Source organism: Phodopus roborovskii, unplaced genomic scaffold, assembly GCF_943737965.1.
Source record: "Phodopus roborovskii unplaced genomic scaffold, PHOROB, whole genome shotgun sequence".
Classification (NCBI taxonomy): domain Eukaryota; kingdom Metazoa; phylum Chordata; class Mammalia; order Rodentia; family Cricetidae; genus Phodopus; species Phodopus roborovskii.
The window spans coordinates 14851-35267 of NW_026125245.1; the positions used below are offsets into that span (position 1 = coordinate 14851).

General features: G+C 36.3%; 2 protein-coding genes across 2 annotated transcripts; both read left to right on the plus strand.

Moving 5' to 3' along the window:
- Positions 1-3509: 3509 nt before the first annotated feature.
- LOC127227846 (olfactory receptor 9I1-like) lies at positions 3510-4450 on the plus strand. The gene is given in 2 exon segments (XM_051192165.1): positions 3510-4251; positions 4254-4450. Coding segments are annotated over 2 exon segments (939 nt in total).
- Positions 4451-10883: 6433 nt separating this feature from the next.
- LOC127227857 (olfactory receptor 9Q1) lies at positions 10884-11819 on the plus strand. Its single transcript, XM_051192172.1, has one exon. It carries the CDS (start codon positions 10884-10886, stop codon positions 11817-11819), a length of 936 nt encoding a protein of 311 aa, XP_051048129.1.
- The last annotated feature ends 8598 nt before the right edge of the window (positions 11820-20417 follow it).

Below are 20417 nucleotides of genomic sequence, written 5' to 3' on the forward strand. Positions count from 1 at the left end.
GATCCATGACTTTCTTGTTTTCAGAGTTTCCATTAAGATGTCAGGTGTAATTCTGATAGGTCTGCCTTATTATGTTACTTGCACTTTTCCCCTTGAAGCTCTTAATATTCTTTCTTTATTCTGTAGGTTTGGTGTTTTGATTATTATGCAGTGAGGGGGACTTTATATATATTGGTCTAGTCTATTTGGTGTTCTGTAAGCTTCTTGTACTTTCATAGACATGTCCTTCTTTAGGCTAGGAAAGTTTTCTTCTATGGTTTTGTTGAATATGTTTTTTGTATTTTTCAGCTAGGATTCTTTGCTTTATTTGGGGGTTTGGTCTTTTCAGGGTGTCCCATATTTCCTGTAAATTTTGTGATAAGGATTTGTTGGACTTAAGATTTTCTTTGGTCAATGATTCTCTTCCTCTAGTATATCTCTAACACCTTAGATTCTCTCTGTCATCTCTTGTATTCTATTGGTTATCCTTGCATCTGTAGTTTCTGATCATTTACCAAGATTTTCTGTTTTTATCATTCCCCCAGCTTGTGTTTTCTTTATTGTCTCCATTTCAGTTTTCTGGTCTTGAACACTTTGAAATGTTTTCTTCATCTCTTTGATTGTTTTTCTTGGCTTTCTTTGCTTTCTTTAATACATTTGTTGATTTATTGCAATTTTTGGTTTGGCTTTTCCTCCATTTCTTCCAGTTTTTGTTTGTTTTTTTCTTCAATTTCTTTAAGAGATTTTTCTCATTTCCTTTTTGAGGATGTCTATCATCTTCATAAAGTTGTTTTTAAGGTCATTCTCTTCTGCTTTATCTGTATTGGGTTTTCAGGTCTTGCTGGGGTAGACTCTGGTGGTGTCATATTTGTGCTTCTTTTGTTGAATGTGTTCTCATATTGTTGCCTTACAATCCCTTCTTCCAGTGGGTACGGGTGGGGTCTCTCCCTCTCCTGTTGGGGACGGGTCCAATGGTCTCTTCTGGTGGGTGCACATGGGTCCAAGGCTCTCTCCCAGTGTGTGTAGGTGGGTCCAAGACTCCAATGGTAGCAGATGCTGAATGGTTCTGTCTGCCTATTGGTATCTCTTGGAGATTCTGTGGCTGGACATATCTAGGGAAAGTTGGGCAGGAAAAAGCCCAGCATCCATCCTTCTAGTGGGTATGGTCCAAAACTGGGATGGCCTCAGATGCTGGATACTTTGTTCTGCCTCCAGGTCTCTCCAAGGTATTTAGTGGCTGGACAGGTCTCGCAGCTGTCTGTCAGGGCCAAAACTAATTTTCTTTTGTGATATGTTATTAATTCAAGAGAATGCTTCTAGGTTACAAATGGGGACTTGTGACTACTTTTCCTCTTAGTGCTGGGACCCATGTGGCTTATAGTTGTGCAGGCCCTGTGAGTGTTGCCATCATTGTGTGAATTCATATTTGTTTCAGTTCTGCTGTGTCTAGAAGTCCTTGTTTCCTTGTTGTTTTCCATTCTCACTGGCTCTTACAATCCTTCTTTGATCTCTGATGGGACTGATTTGATGAAACATCCCATTTCAGACTGAGTGTTGTAAAATCTCTCTCTATAAACTCTCCAGTTGTAAGTCTCTGTATTTGTTACCTCTACTGCAGGGAGGATTTTCTCTGATGGTGACTGAGTAAGACACTGATCTGTGGTATAGTAAAATGTTGACAGTGGTCATTTTATTATTATGTTCCTTTAGCACAACAGCAGTATTTTGTTTTCCTCTAGGTCCATACCATGTCTGATCTTTGTGTTTTGACCAGTGTCAGTCCTAAATTCCATTTCAAGTAGTAGGTCTTAAATCCAATAAGTCAGTGTTTGGTTACTCCCACAAATTTTGTGCCCCCTATTGCACCAATATATCTTATAGGTAAGACACCATTATAGATCAAAGGGTTTGTAGCTGGGTTGATGATGAACTTCATATATGGTAGAAAGGAGAGCATCCTCCAGTAATATGAATACTAGTCAGAAGGGGTTAAGGCTCTTGGTAGGCATCAGCTAGACTTCTCTGTGTTCAATGCATTGTGTAGGTGTTGTCTTCAGCAATATGAACTTACCATCAATTTATGGAGAACAACCAATTGCACTGGCAAAAACCTGGGATGTTTAAAGATTTCCATGAGACCCCCCCTATCCATTTATTCCTTCTGTTTCAGGCTCTGACCTCAGTTCATCCATTACTGTAGCAAAGAAGAAGAGGTATCCCATGGAGCTGGAGAAGAGATTAGCTAACCATAAAGATCATAGGGGGATTCATATCGAGTTTATAAAAATTCCTAAAATTAAACATTCAAAACTGTCATTCAATCAACCAAATAGCAATAACAGAATAGGCAATTCTCAATAGATATGTGAAAAAATGTTCAAAATTATTAACCACTACAGAAATACAAATTAAAACTAAATTCAGATTCCTATCTTACCTTAAAAAATGGCTATCTTTAGGAAAATAAATGGCAGTGAGCTTGATGGCATTGGTCTACATTGTTATTATTCTGGAGAGTGAGGAAAGAGGATCACAATGCAAGGCCTTCTTTATTTACAAAGTGAGCTCAATGTAAGTTATTTCTTTTTTTTTTTAATGTGGCAATGACTGTTAGGGTATAGTTCAGTGGAAGAAAACTTGCTTAGCATTCTTGTGGCCCTAAGTTGAGTTCTCACTAAAAAAATAAACACAAAACAAAACAAAATCCATCAACAACAAAAAGCACCTAAAATATTTCTGGTGATGATCTGAGGAAAGAGAAACTTTTATACTGTTGATTGAAATGTAAACTGGCCCACTCACTATAGAAACCATCACAACAGCTCATCGAAACACTAACATTAGAACTGTCTGACCAAATTATACTATTTCTAGGTGTGTCTCCAAAAAGATTCACAACAGTGTGCCACAGAGACACGTACACACCCATGTTTATTGCTGCAATAATCACAATAACCAAAACATGGAACCAGCCTAGATGTCCATCAACAGATGAGTAAATATAAAAAATATGGTAGATATACACAATGATGTTTTAAATACCTATAAAGAACAATATCATGCCATTTTGGGGAGTACTTGTTGAAGGTTATGTTTAGAAAGATTAATTAACTTGTTCAAAGTCTGAAGGGATTTTCAACCTATACTACTATCTTATCAGTGTTTCTGAGAAACATTTTTCTGTCTGAACATGAAGTCAATATATAGTCTTAATACAGGAACTGCAGAAGTTTGGAAGTTCCTGAGAAACTGAGTGCTAATCCTCAATTTGCCTGTTTCCTAATTAAGAAGCCATGTGGGATTGCTTAGTCACTTTATCTCTTTGTGATTCTTCTGTCAAAAGTGTGATTAACATAGCATTATGTGCTTCACATCAGTTATTGACCAAGTGAAACCAAGCTCATAAAAATAATGAAGTGTTTTCCAAAAAAGCTTATTAAGGAGAGCCAAGTAGGTTGTAGTTACCATAGTTATTTTTCAGTGTTATCTTCTTATTAACTTATTTTATTTCCCCAGGTGACCTTCACTTTATGGCAGAGAATGTCACCAGGGTGACAGAATTTATTCTGATGGGGTTCCAGCTTCAGGCAGACTTGCAGCTAGGTCTCTTCTTCATATTTCTAGCTTTTTATGTCATCACAATGGGAGGAAACCTGGGCATGATTCTGCTAATTCAGAGTGATCCTCGGCTCCACACACCCATGTACTTCTTCCTCAGCCATCTGTCCTTCCTGGATATTTGCTACTCATCTGTTATTGTGCCTCAGCTGCTGGAGACCTTGGGGTCTCATAAGATGGTCATCACTTATGAGCACTGTGCCATCCAGTTCTTCTTTTTCACCTTATATGCTAGTACTGAGTGCTTCCTTTTGGCAGTGATGGCCTATGACCGCTATGTGGCTGTGTGTAATCCCCTCCTCTATGCCATGGCCATGACACCACAGACTCGCCTAGGGTTGGTTGCTGCAGCATACTCTGGTGCAATGGTAAATACTGTGGTCCGGACTGGGTGTACTTTTTCCATTTCCTTTTGTAAATCTAACCAGGTTGACTTCTTCTTTTGTGACCTCCCACCCCTGCTGAAGCTTGCCTGTAGTGAGACCAAGTCACGAGAACAGGTGATCTTTCTTTTTGCTTTCCTGGTTATCACGACTAGTATTTCAGTGATTCTTATATCCTACCTTTTCATTATTTGGGCTATTCTGAAAATTCGTACAGCAGGGGCCAAAGCCAAGACCTTCTCCACTTGTGCATCTCACATGATTGCAGTGGCTCTTTTTTTGGAACACTCATATTCATGTACTTGAAAGGTAACATGGGTAAATCACTCTGGGAAGACAAGATTGTGTCTGTGTTCTATACTGTGGTGATACCTATGCTGAATCCTATGATCTATAGCCTGAGGAACAAGGAGGTGAAAGAGGCTCTTAAAAAAGCTTTCAAAAGAATGAAGATTTCCCAAGGAGAGTAAGACTTAAGCTTCATAAGTCCAGAAGTTCCTAACAGTCTTTGGTCCTTTGTTTTGTCTTCTTAATTTTATGACTCTGCTCTCATAGTTGCTTTGATATATCGTAGCAGAAAATTAAAGTTTGGCTTCCAGAACTTATTATCTCTATGACTTTGAGCAAGAAATTCTTCGTATCATTTTATCAAACGTAATTTGTTTATTGAGGTTTTAGAGATGGCTCGGTAGTTGATAATGTATCTTATTCATACAGAGGAGTCAAATTCAGTTCCAAGTACTAACTGTTACCTTTACCCTTCAGCTACAGATTCACAGGATCTTCTGGCCTGCATGAGTCCTCCCCCCTCTCTCCCTTCCTCCCTCTTTCCCTCTCTGTCTCCCTCTCTCAAACACACATACATACATGATTACATAATTAAAAATACTATTTTTATGAAGGAAAATTTCTTGTTTGTAATGATTGAAAGTCAGGAAATGTTTAACCCAGATTAAGACAGACAGAATCAATCTCAAATTGATTTATAACTGTAAATATGTTATAACATAAGATTTATTTTTATATCTGTTCTGGATATTGTTGAGTGTTTTAATCAACTACTTCACTGTTTCATATAAAACTCATCTTTTAACTTAGGGTGATTACAAAGAACACCATGTTTCTTATGTGGTGAAGATATCAACACTGGACAAAGAAACAATTTAGGGATTTTTCATGGAGGAATAGAAGTACCTAAATGAAAGAAGGAAAACAAGATGGAAAGGATTTATGATTCAGGATCACTCAGCTAGAATATGTTAACTTAAGTGCATAAAGTCAACATGCTGCAGAATAAAGGAAAGAACAAATGAGTTATATTAATTATTGGAAACATTTTGATCTTGATGTATAGTGGTACTGAATCTATAATATTATGCTAGTTTTTGATAAGCAAGGTTTAGAAGTTCTACTTTTTCTCATCATTATTCATGGACAGATGCTTCAATTAATCCAGGTTACTGTTTATTCTCTAATGATGGACACCACTATTTTCTTGCATCTCCTCTAAGACATTTATTTTATTGTCAGAAAACAGGGACATACAAATCTATCACCTCTAAATGACCTCCATTATATGCTAAAAATCTTACTTGGGAATATCTCATAGAGACTTCATAATCTTGTTCATCATATCATTAAATATATAGAGACTACTGTATAGCAGAGAAAATATTTGTTTGGAACATGATAATAAAGTGCATGATAAAATACATATGCATTATCCTGTATGGAATTTGAAACATGGGACACAGTCATATACTATACATATATCCATTATATAGATAATTAACTTCTAAAGTTTTGGAAAGTGGAAATGAAAAAAAAATTAACAAAACAAGAATCATGGGTCATTGTTAATTGGTGAAATAAGGCTTTAACATAGTCTGGTGTGGCTAAAAAAAAGCATTCTCAAAGAACTAACATGTAGACAGAAACCTAAATAATTAAGTATGCTCTTTTTCTGAGAAGAAGAGACTATATCAGACTGAAATAACTGTGAATACAAAGTTCTGTGAAATCATATGAACTGAAGAGAAGACAGATTGAGGGGAATCTTTATTTTCCTTGATTTTCAAATCGTATTTTTCATTATGTTTTTATTTTTATCAAGTTGCAATTTAGTCTCTTATTAGACACTAGAAGGTTTATGGCAACTGATCTTGGTGATATCTGGACAAATAATTGCAATAAATCAGTTTACTCTTTCAATAAAATGCTACTAATATAATCCATTGTTCTGTTCAGTATTATATCTTTTTAAAAAAATTTAAATTCACTTTTATTTAAATTTAAAACAATCTTATTTTACATAACAATCCCAGTTTCCTCTCTCTCTCTCCTGCCTTCACATGCCACCCACCAAACCCCTGTCCCAGCCCCCATCAACTCCCCAGGGAGGGCAATGCCTCCTATGAGGGATCATCAAAGTCTGACATAGATTGAGAATACCCTAGTGTGAAATGCAAGTGGTGGATTCAGGAGAAACTAGGGTGCAGAGCTAGTTTGCAGGATAAGAAATGATGTTAGTTCTGAATTGAAAACGAAAACAAAACATCCTTTTCCTGTAGTTGGTTGGGTTGGAAAGGAGGCCAGTTGGGATGGAAACATAAAAGCACAGACTCAATTGTGTAAGAAACAACTGGCATATTCTAGTGCACGGTGGTATATTTCTGTGAGATACAATATTATGCTTCTCAAATTCATTCTAGGAGAGAGAAAACTAGGAGGTGAATGAATATTATATGGGATTAGGACTGGTACATAAACAAAATGCAAGGTTGAAAAAATATAACTTGGTGGTATCTGCTTTTATGTTCGTGTACAATAATTTACAAAAGGTCTAATCCTTCGCTGCTCTAAAGGCTATGTCAGTTATCCAAATAGTTATTTTCTTTAATTAATCTCATGGTGTATGCCTGGCTGTGATAATGAGCTTAAGAAATCTTTCATTACAGGGAAATTTTAGATACAAACACACATATAAAAAATTAGACTAAGGTTTTCTTTCTTGGTGGTAGTGGGAATTATTTATCTCACTTTCCTACCAATTTCTACTTTGCAGGTCAAATCTAACTCGCCTATAGATGAGTCATTTTGTGTAATTAATGTATGCTTATTAAAATGTCTAAAACAGACAAACAAATGATTTTTTTCCAAGTATTGGGTACATGCACAATTGCTTCTGGAATACACAAGGCGCAGTAAAATGAGTTTTAGTGATTGCAGGCATTGCTTTACTTTAAACATTATAATTTTATTTTATGTATATGAGTGTTTTGCCATATATATATGGATGTCATGCACATGTAGTTACCAAAGAGGCCAGAAAAAGAACACAGGATTCCTTGCAACTAGAGTTGTAGATTGTTGTGAGCTGTTGTGTGGATACTAGGAATTGAGTCCTGCTCCTCTATAAGAACAAGTGCTCTTAACTCCTGAGTCATCTGTTTAGTCGCAAGAGTCTAACTCATCATGCACAAAGCATTGGCATTTATTGTTTTGTCAGTGACTCATATCAATAAATGAATGGAACTATTGACTAGCTGATCATGAAGGTCTGTGATAAGATTCCCTTATCTTGTGTAAAGAAAACATTCTTTTTTTTTAAATGCCATCTTTGAAATAAAATACTTTTTCTCATGATTTTATTTTATCACTGGCCTCAAACTCAAGGTTTTTCTTCCTCAGCCTCCCAGGTCCTGAACTTGAAGTCACATGCTACCACATAGTCTCACACATAATATTTTAGAAGTAGAAAGTGGTCAATGGTTTTGCAATGGCTTCTTTTTTTCTTTTCAATTTCTAATCTGTTTATTTTAGAAATTTGACTCAAATGATAAAATTTTGACTATAATATTTTCCCTCAAATATACCCACATATGACATTGCAAAAATGAAGAAAGTAGACCTTCAAACTGATTTTAAAGCTGGCAATAACAAGAGGCTATATTCTGATATCATCACAGTGACTGTGACTAAATGTAAAAGGTTAGAAAAATAACAAACCAGTCTAAACCTCAGCATAGGTGGAAGAGTGGCTTATGTACTACCACCTTAGCTGACAACTACACATTCTGCAATAGATGAACCTACAGCCTTGTACAAACAGGATAAACCAAGTAAAACCATCAAATTTAAAACTAAAAGGAAAGAACATGAAGTCAGGAGGAAGATGTAACAGGGGGCATAGGGAGAACATTGTAAGGGAAGGAATAAGGGATGAATTTAGGCAAAACATTAATATCTGTATCAAATTCTCAAATACTAAAAATACAAAAATAAAATAATCAACGAAAAAACACAGCACTAATACTTTAACTGTAAAATTTTGCACATTCACTTGCTGTGTGTGTGTATATATTTGTGAAATATATATATATATATATATATATATATATATATATATATATATGGCATAGATACTAGCCAAATTAACTAGGTTCTCATTAGTTGATGGGAAATGAAAGCATGTAACCCACATAATTCTTGGTCCTATGCCCTTGAAAGAAGTATGTGTTTGCTGATTTTCTTTTGTTTGTGGAGTATGAGATGAATAGTTAGGCATTGGGACCTGAGGCTGGAGAAGCAGCTGTATTTTCTCCTCTGTGACAGAGACCAGGTGCCTTGTTAAGAATTCACATAGGTAATAGACGCCTTTCCTCAGAGACCGTTTTAACCATTGTATGGGGATCTCAGAGTTTTATAAGCAAAATGTGTTTCCCCTCTTAAATATGTTAGAATTGGAAGTGCATAAGAAAAGGCTGTTCCAACCTCTGCTGACTGAGTCTAATGCCTAATTGAACTATGCTTGGGATGAAGAATGATCCTGGCTAGATTCAGTAGATTCTGGAAACAAAAAAAAATCTTTGGTATGGCATATGACAAGAAGGATCTCAAGAATTATCATAGGAAGAATCTGTTAAAATATTATTATGTTCATGTTGATTAATATGGTGCAAATGAATGTGTGTGTGTGTGTGTGTGTGTGTGTGTGTGTGTGTGTGTGTGTGTGAATCTAAAGGAAAGAAAAGACACTGAGGAGCTAAGACTTCCTCAGCCTCATAAATAAAATTGTAGGAAGCAAATAGGAATCAAAAAATCTTTTTGCAGCCAAGGGCAGTAGTGCCCCCGTCATATCATTAGGATACTTCTTTGCCAGGTAGATAGAATGAAATGACCTTGTTTAAACTTAGGATAAGTAGTGGATAAAGAGAAAAAGAGGATCATTGGGATAAACACCAAACTTGAATTCAGATGATCAAACTGAACTGTTTCTCTTAATTTATATTCAACCTGGTGACCAGAATCAATTCCCTATATCATTCATTCTAGTACCTTGGTCTAGCACTGGCCTAGGTACCAATATTTATGCTGTAATATTTTTTAACATCTTCCCTGTCCTGCTGCACTGGAATTTAGCCATACTATAATCTATTCATCATTTGAGTTTTTTGACTTAAAGGTGGACATTTCCTAAGTAAGAGCTATTAGAAGAAATCTAGGAATCATGTAAAATCGGTTACAAGGTAAGCATTTTCTAGTATATGTAGAGCTGACAATTATATCATTTCCTAGCTGTGTTGTCTTGGGCTTGATGCTTAAGTATTGTCTTGGTCTCCTCATCCACAGAAAGAAGAAAGTTCATTTATAACACCATAAAGATTAAATGAATTAATGAATAGGTCATGAAATGTAGTCTACCAATGTTTTTTTTTATTATTATTGAAAATATTGTTCTGGTAGAAACCTGTTTTTGTAAAAAAAAAAAAAAAAAAAAAAAAAAGACATCTGCTTTCTGTTAAGTAGCACATTAAAGATCATAGATAGAATTATAAAACCTACAAAGAACTTATAATAGTCACTGGTACTGAAGTCTCATATTTAGAGCATGTTCTGACTTTGTAACTTGAGTACTGCCACTGTACTGTTCTCTCCTCAAGGCGGTCTCACATCTTATTTACTAACTTCATTCTGTAAAATATGTTAAGCCCTTACTGAGTGATGAACTCCCAGGGGATATTTACTGTCTGTAGAAGTAATGATGAAGAGAGACTTCCTATAAAACCTGTGATGTGTAAGTATTGGGGATGACCCTGGGCACAGAAAAGGTAAAATGTCCTAGGCAGAAGTAATGTTCTGCTTGAAGCAAGGAGACATCATTGAATGCAGGAGTATTAAGGCTGTCAATAATTTCAGTACATCTGTGGAAATTATGGCAGAATGGGGTGTCTCTTTGTGTGCCAGGACTGGGAAGTAAGGTGTTACTTATGGAAATAAGTAGAAATATCATTGACAAAACCAACATATTGAGGATGCTAAGTAATTCTTGTTCTTAACAGGGTTCCATGACTAGATTTATTTCAAAAGGGAGAGACATGATCAAATTAAAGTCTTAGAAATAACAAGATTTTAATTGATATTAATTAAAAACAGTGGCAAAAAAGTTACTTTGACTCAGGAGTGAGGGAGAACAGTTAATTCCATGGCTGTTGATTTAACCTAGAGAAGAAATGAAGAGGGCTAGAAGTAGGGGAGAAGTTTTACCATCAAGGAGAAAGGGCAAACTCCTGAGATGGTCAGCTGCATGGTAAGAAAAGGACCACAAATCTCTATATGGCTGTACTAGATTTGCAGGGCTCACACAGCTACTTAGCAATGCAAGTGGGATTACTCAGTCTCTTGTTGGACACACATTTGTAGTTTGTATGTGTTTTATTTTCCCCTCAATATCCTAGGATGACTATAATAGAACTCCCTTTAAGGAAGGAATTAAGACCTCTCATGGTCATGTTTAAAGTCCCTCCACATGTTCAAAATTAAACACCGTACTTGCAAGTGCATCCTATGTGAAGTATCCTGACCTGACTTGCTTCTAATGCTCTCTCAGGTATGACTGGCTCCATGGCAGAGGTGAACCTCACTTTGGTGACGGAGTTCCTCCTCATAGCATTCACTGAACACCCAGAACGAGCGCTTCCTCTGTTCCACCTGTTCTTATTTATCTATCTCTTCACATTGCTGGGGAACTCAGGCATGATTGTTTTGATTCGCATGGATCGCCGGCTCCAAACCCCCATGTACTTCCTTCTAAGCCATCTCTCTTTCATGGACATCTGCTATTCTTCTGTCACTGTTCCTCAGACAATGGCTGTGTTATTGGAGCATGGGGCAGCTTTAAACTATGCACGCTGCGTTGCTCAGTTTTTCCTGTTTACTTTCTTTGGCTCCATCGATTGCTACCTCTTGGCCCTCATGGCTTATGACCGTTATGTGGCAGTCTGTCAACCTCTGCTTTATGTCACCATCATGACACAAAAAGCCCTTCTAAGTTTTGTGGCTGGGTCTTATGTTGCTGGCCTCCTCAGTGCTCTGGTGCGGACCATCTCAGCATTTTCCCTTTCATTTTGTGGAAACAATGAAATCGACTTCATATTCTGTGACCTTCCTCCTCTGTTAAAGCTGACCTGTGGGGAGAGCTACACACAGGAATTGGTGATCATTGTGTTTGCCATTTTTGTTATCCCTGCCTGCATGGTGGTAATCGTGGTTTCCTATCTGTTCATTATTGTGGCCATTCTGAGGATCCCTTCAGCAGGAGGCCGGGCAAAGACCTTCTCAACCTGTGCCTCCCACCTCACTGCTGTATCACTCTTCTTTGGCACCCTCATCTTCATGTACCTGAGAGATAACTCCGGCCAGGCTTCAGAGAAGGATCGGGTAGTGTCTGTGTTCTACACAACAGTAATCCCCATGCTGAATCCCCTCATCTACAGCCTGAGGAACAAGGAAGTGAAAGAAGCACTAGGGAAAGTTTTTAATAGACTCAAGACTTCCTAACCTTTCACTATATTGGAAAACTATTTTTCTAAAGCCAACACTTTAGGACTTCTTTATTTATACTATTCCCAACATTTAAATGTGGATATCATGGTCCATGGCTTATAAGAAGTAAGAATGTTTAGATCCAGGGATAAGCAAGAACAAATGCAAAGGTCAGCCGGGGAAGATATTTGAGTGTGGACCATGGCTCTCAGGAAATGTGCAGTTAAATGGGGTAGGTCTCACTGGTTTGTGATGATAGAACAAAACTGCAGTTTTTGCAAAGTTTTCAATAAAACGGAAATGTTGAAAAAATCTTTTAATAAACACCTTATATTCAATAGATTCTGTTAATATTAATATTTTGTTATATTTACACCATTAAATAAATATGATAAATCCATTAAAATACCCATTCATCTATTTTTCCATCAACCTGTGCTATCTTTTATTCACATCAACATAAGTTGCATGAAATAACATTAAAACAATATCATTATGTCTTTCAAAACCATGTTTTCATTTGAGATTCAAAATTTAGAATATATTTATTGTTTAGTTTAATTTTTATATAAAAACATTTTGATTTATATAAAAACATTTTGGTTGATCCCTGTTACTTTCAGATTTGTTGTTGTTGGGGCTATTTTATGTGTGTTTCCCTTTTGGGGGGTTGGTTATGTGGGATTATTTATTGCCTATGTTTTTGTGGGTATAGCTAACTTCCTTGGATTGGAGTTTTCCTTCCAGTACTTCCTGCAGGGATGGAATTGTGAATATACATTGTTTGGATATGATTTTGCCATGGAATATCTTTTTTTTTAATCCTTTTATAGTGACTGAACGCTTTTCTGGGTATAGTAGTTTGGGCTGGCACCCATTGTCTCTTAGTGTCTGTAGAACATGTATATTACCAGGACTTCCTTGAGAAGTTTCCCTTGAGAAGTCTGGTATAATTCTGATACATCAGCCTTTATATGTTACTTGGCCTTTTCCCTTTTAAGCTCTTCATATTATTTATTTATTCTGTATGTTTGGTGTTTTGATTATTATGTGGTGGGGGGGACTTTTTTATTCAGTCTATGTGATGTTCTGTAAATGTCTTATATTTCAATTGGCATGTCCTTCTTTAGGTTGGGAAATTTTTCTTCTATGATTTTGTTGAATATGTTTTCAGTGCCTTTGAGCTGGGCTTCTTTATTTTCTTCTATACTTATCATGCTTAGGTTTGGTCTTTTCATGGTAACCCAGATTTCATCGATATTTTATGTTAATTATTTGTTTGATTTAACATTTTCTTAAGTCAATGAATCCATTTCTCTAATGTATCTTCAACACCTGGGATCCTTTCTTCCACTGCTTGTATTCTGTTGTTTGTGCTTGCATCTGTAGTTCCTGATTTTACCTTTCCAGAATCCCCTCAGTTTGTGTTTTCTTTATTTCCTGTAGTTCAGTTTTCAAGTCTTGAACTGTTAGAACTGTTTCCTTCACCTGTTTGATTTTTTTTTTCTGTTTTCCTTGCTTTGTTTCAGGGATTTGTTGATTTCTTTCCATTTTAATTTTTGGTTGTCTTTTCCTCCATTTCTTTCATTTTTTTCATTGTCTTTTCCTTCATTTCTTTAGGGGAGTTTTCCATTTCTTCCTTAAAGGCCTCTATCATCTTCATAAAGTTATTTTAAGGTTGTTTTCTTCTGTTTCATCTGTATTGGGATATTCAGATCTTGCTAGTGTAGAACCCTCTAGTTTCTGATGGTGCCATATTACTCTTTATGTTGTTGAATATGTTCTTGTTTTGTTTTATATGACAGGGTTTCTCCATAGCTTTGGAGCCTGTCCTAGAACATGCTCTGTAGATCTGGCTGGCCTCAAACTCACAGAGATCCACCCTCCTCTGCCTCCTGAGTGCTGGGATTAAAGTCATGAGCACTACTGCCCAGCTTGAATGTGTTCTTATCCTGTCATTTTCCCATCACTTCCTCTAGTGGATGCAGGTGGAACCTGTGATTCAGGGGTCTCTCTTCCTCCAATTGATTCTAGGTGCATTTTTCAGCTGATGGATAATTTTGATTATGGGGAGGCTGCCTCCAGGTCTCTGGGGTTTTGCTGCCCGGGCATGGGGAATTCTAAGTACCCCAGGCCATTAGGACTTAGGTATTAGGGGCCTCCATAGGGTATGGGGTTGGATGACCCAAGCACTCACTTCTCCCTGTGGGGGCAGAGCCAAGGCTCCAATGGTGGCAGTTGCACTGTTGGATGGTTTTGGGTTGGTGGGCTGTCCCCAGGTCTCTGGGGCTTTTTTGGGCAGGGGTGGGGAGCAAAACAGGCTCCAGGCTATTCAGTATATTCTTTTCTAAATAGAAACAGAGGATGAGATTAAGGGGGAGGGGTTTACAGGAGATGGGGGAAGGAGTGAGAGGAGAGGAGGGAGCGAAAATATTGATGGGATATAAAATAAATATACAAATAAATTTTAACCATTAAAAAAAAAGTTCCTGTGAAAGGAAAAAAAAAACAAACAACAACAACAAAAAACAAAAACAAAAACCAAACAAACAAAAAGCTAATAATTTATTCTATTGTTTTGTTCCTGGATATACTTTAACTGCTTTTTAAGTCACTAGATAAACTTCAAACTTCTCCCCCCAAAGTGTTAACCAGTTCTACCCTCAGAAGTTGAATAAATATTTCTTCCTTGAAAGATGTAAGGCACCACCTCCATGGTACACTTGTCTCTTGTGCACACTTTGATATGTTTTCCATGTTTGTTATTTGATCTAGAGATACATCTCCAATTCTTCCAAAAATACATTTTATTTTAACTTCACACTAAGCTTTCATCTTCACACATATCTCCCTATTTTTATTTTCCCAAGTTTCTTGGTTGTGTCTACCCATTTTTCTTTTTTTTTTTTTTTTCTCTCACACTGTTTCCTGTTGGAATAATTTACTCCTAATAGAATGCCATTTTTGGAACAATTCTTCATACAAAGTTGATGAAAATAATAAACTTTATAGTTATTGGTACATATTTTGACATCTTAGCATTTTTTGTAGATATTTTTATTCTTACTTCAATATTAATACATCTGCCATACTTGATACTGAAACTTTCTAAGTTCAAATGATTAAAATCAAATAATCAAATAAATACCTCATAGTTACATCATTTCTTGGAGAATTTACCCCATTAATTATTTTCTAGACATGCCTATGAAGTCACATCCAATCTTTTAAAGATGGTGTGTAGTCAGTGAATAATTGACATGGCCTATAAAAAGCCTAATTCCTTCTTTTTTAATTTATTTTATATAACAAAGTCTATTTAAATGAAAACAAACATTTATAGACAATATTTGGGAATTTGGGCGTTGTTCTTTCCAAACTACTTCCTGCTGGGAAGGGGCGCTGTCATGGGGGATTCGAAGAAGATTCAGAAATCCTGGCTGTAGTCTGTAAGACTGCTTTGTCCAGCTGTTTTGAATGTAGGATCACCTCATACTCTGTTTCAGGTGGTCTGGCTTGATCAAACCACATTAGTCTGGAAGGAATCCACATCTTTTCATTTTCTGTGGAAACAAAAATAGAAATCCTTTTCCCCAGTAACTTGTCCTTCAACTTAAATTTTGGAGTCAAAGCATTTTTTTAAATTTAATTTATTATTTTACATGTCGATCCAAGTTCCCTTCCCTCCCTCCTTTTCTCCCTCCCTCCTTTTCTCCCTCCCTCCCTCCTTCCCTCCCTTTTACCCTCTCTGCCCTCTCAATAACAAGTTGAGCAGAACATAAGTTAATTCAATGACAAAAAGTTTATTCCCTGCAGGAGTTGCTATTGAGCTGTAAGACTGAGGATGTTTAGGGTTTATATGATCCCAAAAGGTTTGCTTTTATCCTCTATGCTGAGTAGGATAACTGAGATAATGAGTGTCTTCCAGGGTGCATTCTCTCTGAAGAGCTTGACTTTTCCCAGAAGCCCCAAAGGCATCTCTGAAGCTGATTTGTGATCAAGGGAAACCTTTCCATTTTATTGCTCTCACAGCTATATAGATGATTCTGCCAAGTAATTTTCACATAACTATTGTTCTGGAAACCCTGGGAAGATACCGGCTCTGGAATAAGTGGCACACAAACTAGCAAAGATGAACTGGGGAGAAGATTTAACCTTGGCCATTGGAAACTGTCATCTCATGAAACCTTGTTTATCCTAGGAATATAATAGGTAAGACTGAGGTTTTTTTTTTTTTTTTTTTTTTTTTTTTTTTTTCAACCTTTGGCGGAGACTTTTAAAATCCTAGTTTTATAAAAAATGGGACTGATATTAGACTGTACAGTTTAGACCCAAGATTTCCCTCTAAATTATTATATGCTATATTCACTCAATAGGGGGAACCAACCTTGTACATTTGAGCGCTGATTTCTACTAAGAAGGAATTTTTGAGGCTGCCAATCATCTCACTGACTAGCCATGGAAACTTATGTAACTATCTGAGTCCAGTCTCCTCAAGTGAAAAACAACTCATAGGATCATAGGAGTGTGTCAGGTAATGTATGCAGAATGTGTCATATTGTGATTAGTCCAGAACAGGTGTCCACCAAACAACCACCAGTATTTGGGAAAGAAAGATGGCCTAAATAAGTTCAACTGCAGTGTAGGGCTCAAAGTTGAATCTAAAAAGCTTTTCTTTTTAGTTGTGGCATGTCTAGAAAAATAACTGTGTACCCAAAGTTCAGTTTCTCCATATCTAAGATACATTTGATTGTTTTTACTTCATAATGTTATTGGGAATGAATTGGGAATAACACTTTCAAAATGCTCAGCATGTGTTTGAAGCAAAGTAAGAATACAATGCATATGCAGAATAATTTTAAGACATTAATTCCAGAAGTGAGAAATTTAGCTCTGTTGAGCTTTAATGTCACCAAAAATGTTCATCCATTGGAAGAAAAAGAAGAAAGAGTGTAAGGTTTAGCTACCACTATTCTTTGGAACATTATTTTAGCTAAGATACTTCTCTTTTCCTAGGAATTCCTCAGATACCTCATCATCTTCTGTTCTTTATGCTATAATCATAATATATTACAGGTAATATTGTCAACCCACACATGTACCCACCACATAGGGCGTTTTTATTCTTTCTGTCCCCTTTCTGCAATCATTCCTGAACCTTGGGAGTAAAGGGTCTGTGTCACATATCACTGATTTATGGTTGTATATTCTTAAGTTTCTTATTATTTTTACATTAACCAATTTTAGATCTCCATGCCCACCACTTCCTACTAGAAAAAAAGCAACTATCAGCAATTGGTAGATACTGGAAGAGGGAAAAATCAGTTTTTAGACCATGCTCCACTGAAGGTTGCACATTCAAGAATATATATGTAGCACAAAGTAGACTAAATGTGCTAAAAAAAAAAAAAAAAAAAAAAAGAAAAAAGAGGATACAAAGCTGGGTGGGTAGGTAAACCGGTGTGGTCTAGGATGAGTTGGCTGGCGTATGAGGTTGAATATGATCAAAATACATTTCACAAAACTCTCAAATAACTAACAAAAAGTGTTCATTGGCCAAAGAATTTTTATTTCTCTTTTGTCAGCAGTTTTGAGTTTAAGAAGACTGTCACCTTTTTCTACTATGGCCACAATCCAAAATGGTGGCTTCCCAAACTCCTCTTTAAATAATATCACACAAAATGTGAACATACTAGCTGGGCTCTGGAAACTTTCCTTCTGTAAAATATCATGAAAATTGTCCCTAGAGGAAATGATCAAATCCAAACAACTTCAAAAATGTCAGATCTAAGTTGTTGAAAAATGCATTCATATATGCTTCTTTTTAAAGCAATTTCCCAAAGACACAAGAAAAACAGGGCAAAAAAAAGTCTATGTCAACTCATAATCAAGAAAGAGGGCGAAATTACAAAACACAATTACTGCTAATGTCCAAAACAAACCTTAATTATTGTTTCCTTAGTGATCTTCAAGAAGTATATGTATATGTTTAAGTTTTGGACAGGGGTGTGCATACAGTTCTGTTTATGAAGACAGAAATGGAATGTGATCAAAAGAGTACAGTGTTTGACATTGTTAAAATACAGAGCAATGAAGAAGTTCCATAGCATCTCTTGGCTTCACTGTGATTGCTATGCTAAGTAGGAAAGGTAATATGATTCAGGTTTAGAGAGATAAAGACAGAGAGATAGATAAAGAGAAAGAGAGACAGACAGACACAGTTTATTATGGCTGGCAGTATCTGCACCTGCACTCAATGTGCTGCCTCTTAGCCACTTCTCGGGTCCTTTGACTAGCAAATTTATCACAAGAAATCCACAAACCAGTCATGAGACAAAAAATGTAATTAAGCAGTTTAAGAACTATATTATGAGAAAAAGTTAAAAATAAGCCAAGTTCTTTCATTGTTTTAAAGAAAGAAGCTTCTAATTAACTACAAGGAAAAATTTCCACATTGTGAATATGAACATGTGGGAAAATACAGTGAAACAAAAATTTCATGTTGTTACAACAAAGAAAATTCTTGTTTGAACATGATTTCCTAATGACTTCGGAAATATGAGTGTAGATTCAAGGAATGTGAGTTAGTAAATTCCAATCTGAAGTGGATGATGATGCGGTGTCAAAATATTTGACAAGTGATTCAAGAGGAACAGTAAAGGACAAGGGAATCAAGATTCTTGGATGGGACCCTGGTTCAACCTCAAGTGACTTACGAAGAATTTTTATATCTGAATTCAATATTATATCCACAACTAAGCCTGATTTCACCCTCCCTGTTATTTACTGTCAATTGTCTATAAAATATTCAAAACAGAATGTTCTAGAACAGTAGAAAAATCTTTGAAAACTTCTGTACATATCCAGTCAAAGTCAGCCTGAATGCACTTTCAGTCACAGAATAGTCAGCAACAAGCATGTGTTGTGATATGGCTCAGAACCAGGTTGATTGGAAACAAGATATTTTATGAAATGCAAACCTTGCCATGACAGTACATAGAAAATTAAATGTAATCTATTTAAGTAACCAATACAGTTCAAAGAAAGAGAACTCATTATATTCAGATTTGAAGACTGTCTCTAGAAGCATCAGAAGTATAATGGCAAGTCTTCCTCAATATCTACAATTACACTATTATAATTTTAATTATAGTATATCTGCACAAATAAGAAAGAAATACCTCTCATTATTCATTACCAACCTATAGACAAGATATAGAAGATTTAGTTGAAGTGGTAAGTAGTGTTACATGATGAGGTAAAAGAGTGAAAGTTGTGAAAATGGAGTAGAAAGTAATAAGGGATTAAAGAAAAATATTGTTATTTAGTAAGAGTACAAATTTTCTCACTAAATAGTGAAACAATTATATGCATATAGATATAAACTACATATTGCAAAACATGTATTATTTAGTGATATATAAAGAACAATATAGTAAAATAATTATATGAAGGAAACACATTATTATCAGAGCCAGAAATCAGTATATACTATCTAAAATTGATGACTGCAATGACAAAAATAATAATTGTCAGCATTGTTTAGTTCTTTCTTTATGATGAGCACTGCTCTACTCTTCTTCCATGACTAAATTATTTAACATTGATATTACCCCCAATGATATAGACATGCATTTTCTTATTGTGCAGGTCTCCTAATTGACTCCCATATTTAGGGGGTTCTGGGTGTGTCCTATTCTGGTTTCCTAGCTATCAATCTAGGGTCCATGAGCTTCCCTTTGTTCAGTTTAGTTGTTTCTGTGGGTTTTGCCAGGCTGGTCTTGGCCCCTTTGTTCATCATTTCTCCCTGTCTGCAACTGGATTCAAGGAGTTCTGCTCAGTGTTTAGATGTGGGTGTCTGCTTCTGCTTCTATTAGCTACTGACTAAAGGTTCTAGGATGACATATAAGGTAGTCATCAATCTCTATTAGAGAAGGGCATTTAAGGTGGCCTCTTCACTATTGCTTAGATTGTTAGTTAGGGTCATACTTGTAGATCTCTCTGGACACCTTAGTGCCAGATTTCTCTTTCAACCTATAATGCCTCCCTCTATTATAGTATCTATTTTCACTCCTTGTTTCTTCCTAGAACTCAATCTTCCTGCTCCCTCATGTCCTCCCCCTCCTACCTTCCCTCCCCTTCTATTTCTACTAACTTCCTCTTTCCCCTGCCCATGCTCCCAATTTGCCCAGGAGATCTTGTTCCTTTCCCCTTCTCTGGGCAATCATGTATTGTAGGCTGGTGATACTTTGCCCTATGTCTAAAATCCATATATGAGTGAGTATATACCATGTTTGTCTTATTGTGCCTGGGTTAACCTCACTCCGGATGGTTTCTTCAAGTTACATCCATTTCCTGCGGATTTCAAGATTCCATTGCATTTTGTTTGTTTGCTTTTGTTTTTTCAACTAACTAGTATTCTACTATGTAAGTGTACCACATTTTCTTTATCCATTCTTCAGTTGAGGGGCATCTAGGTTGTTTCCAGGTCTTGGCTATTACAAATAATACTGCTATGAACATAGCTGAACAGATGTTCTTGGTGCATGAATGTGCATCTTTTAGGTATATGCCTAAGAGTGGAATTGTTGATTCTTTTGGAAGACTGATTCC

What these genes read in the sequence shown, in the direction of transcription:
- LOC127227857 (XM_051192172.1), top strand. Translation starts at nt 10,884, where the DNA reads ATGGCAGAGGTGAACCTCACTTTGGTGACGGAGTTCCTCCTCATAGCA.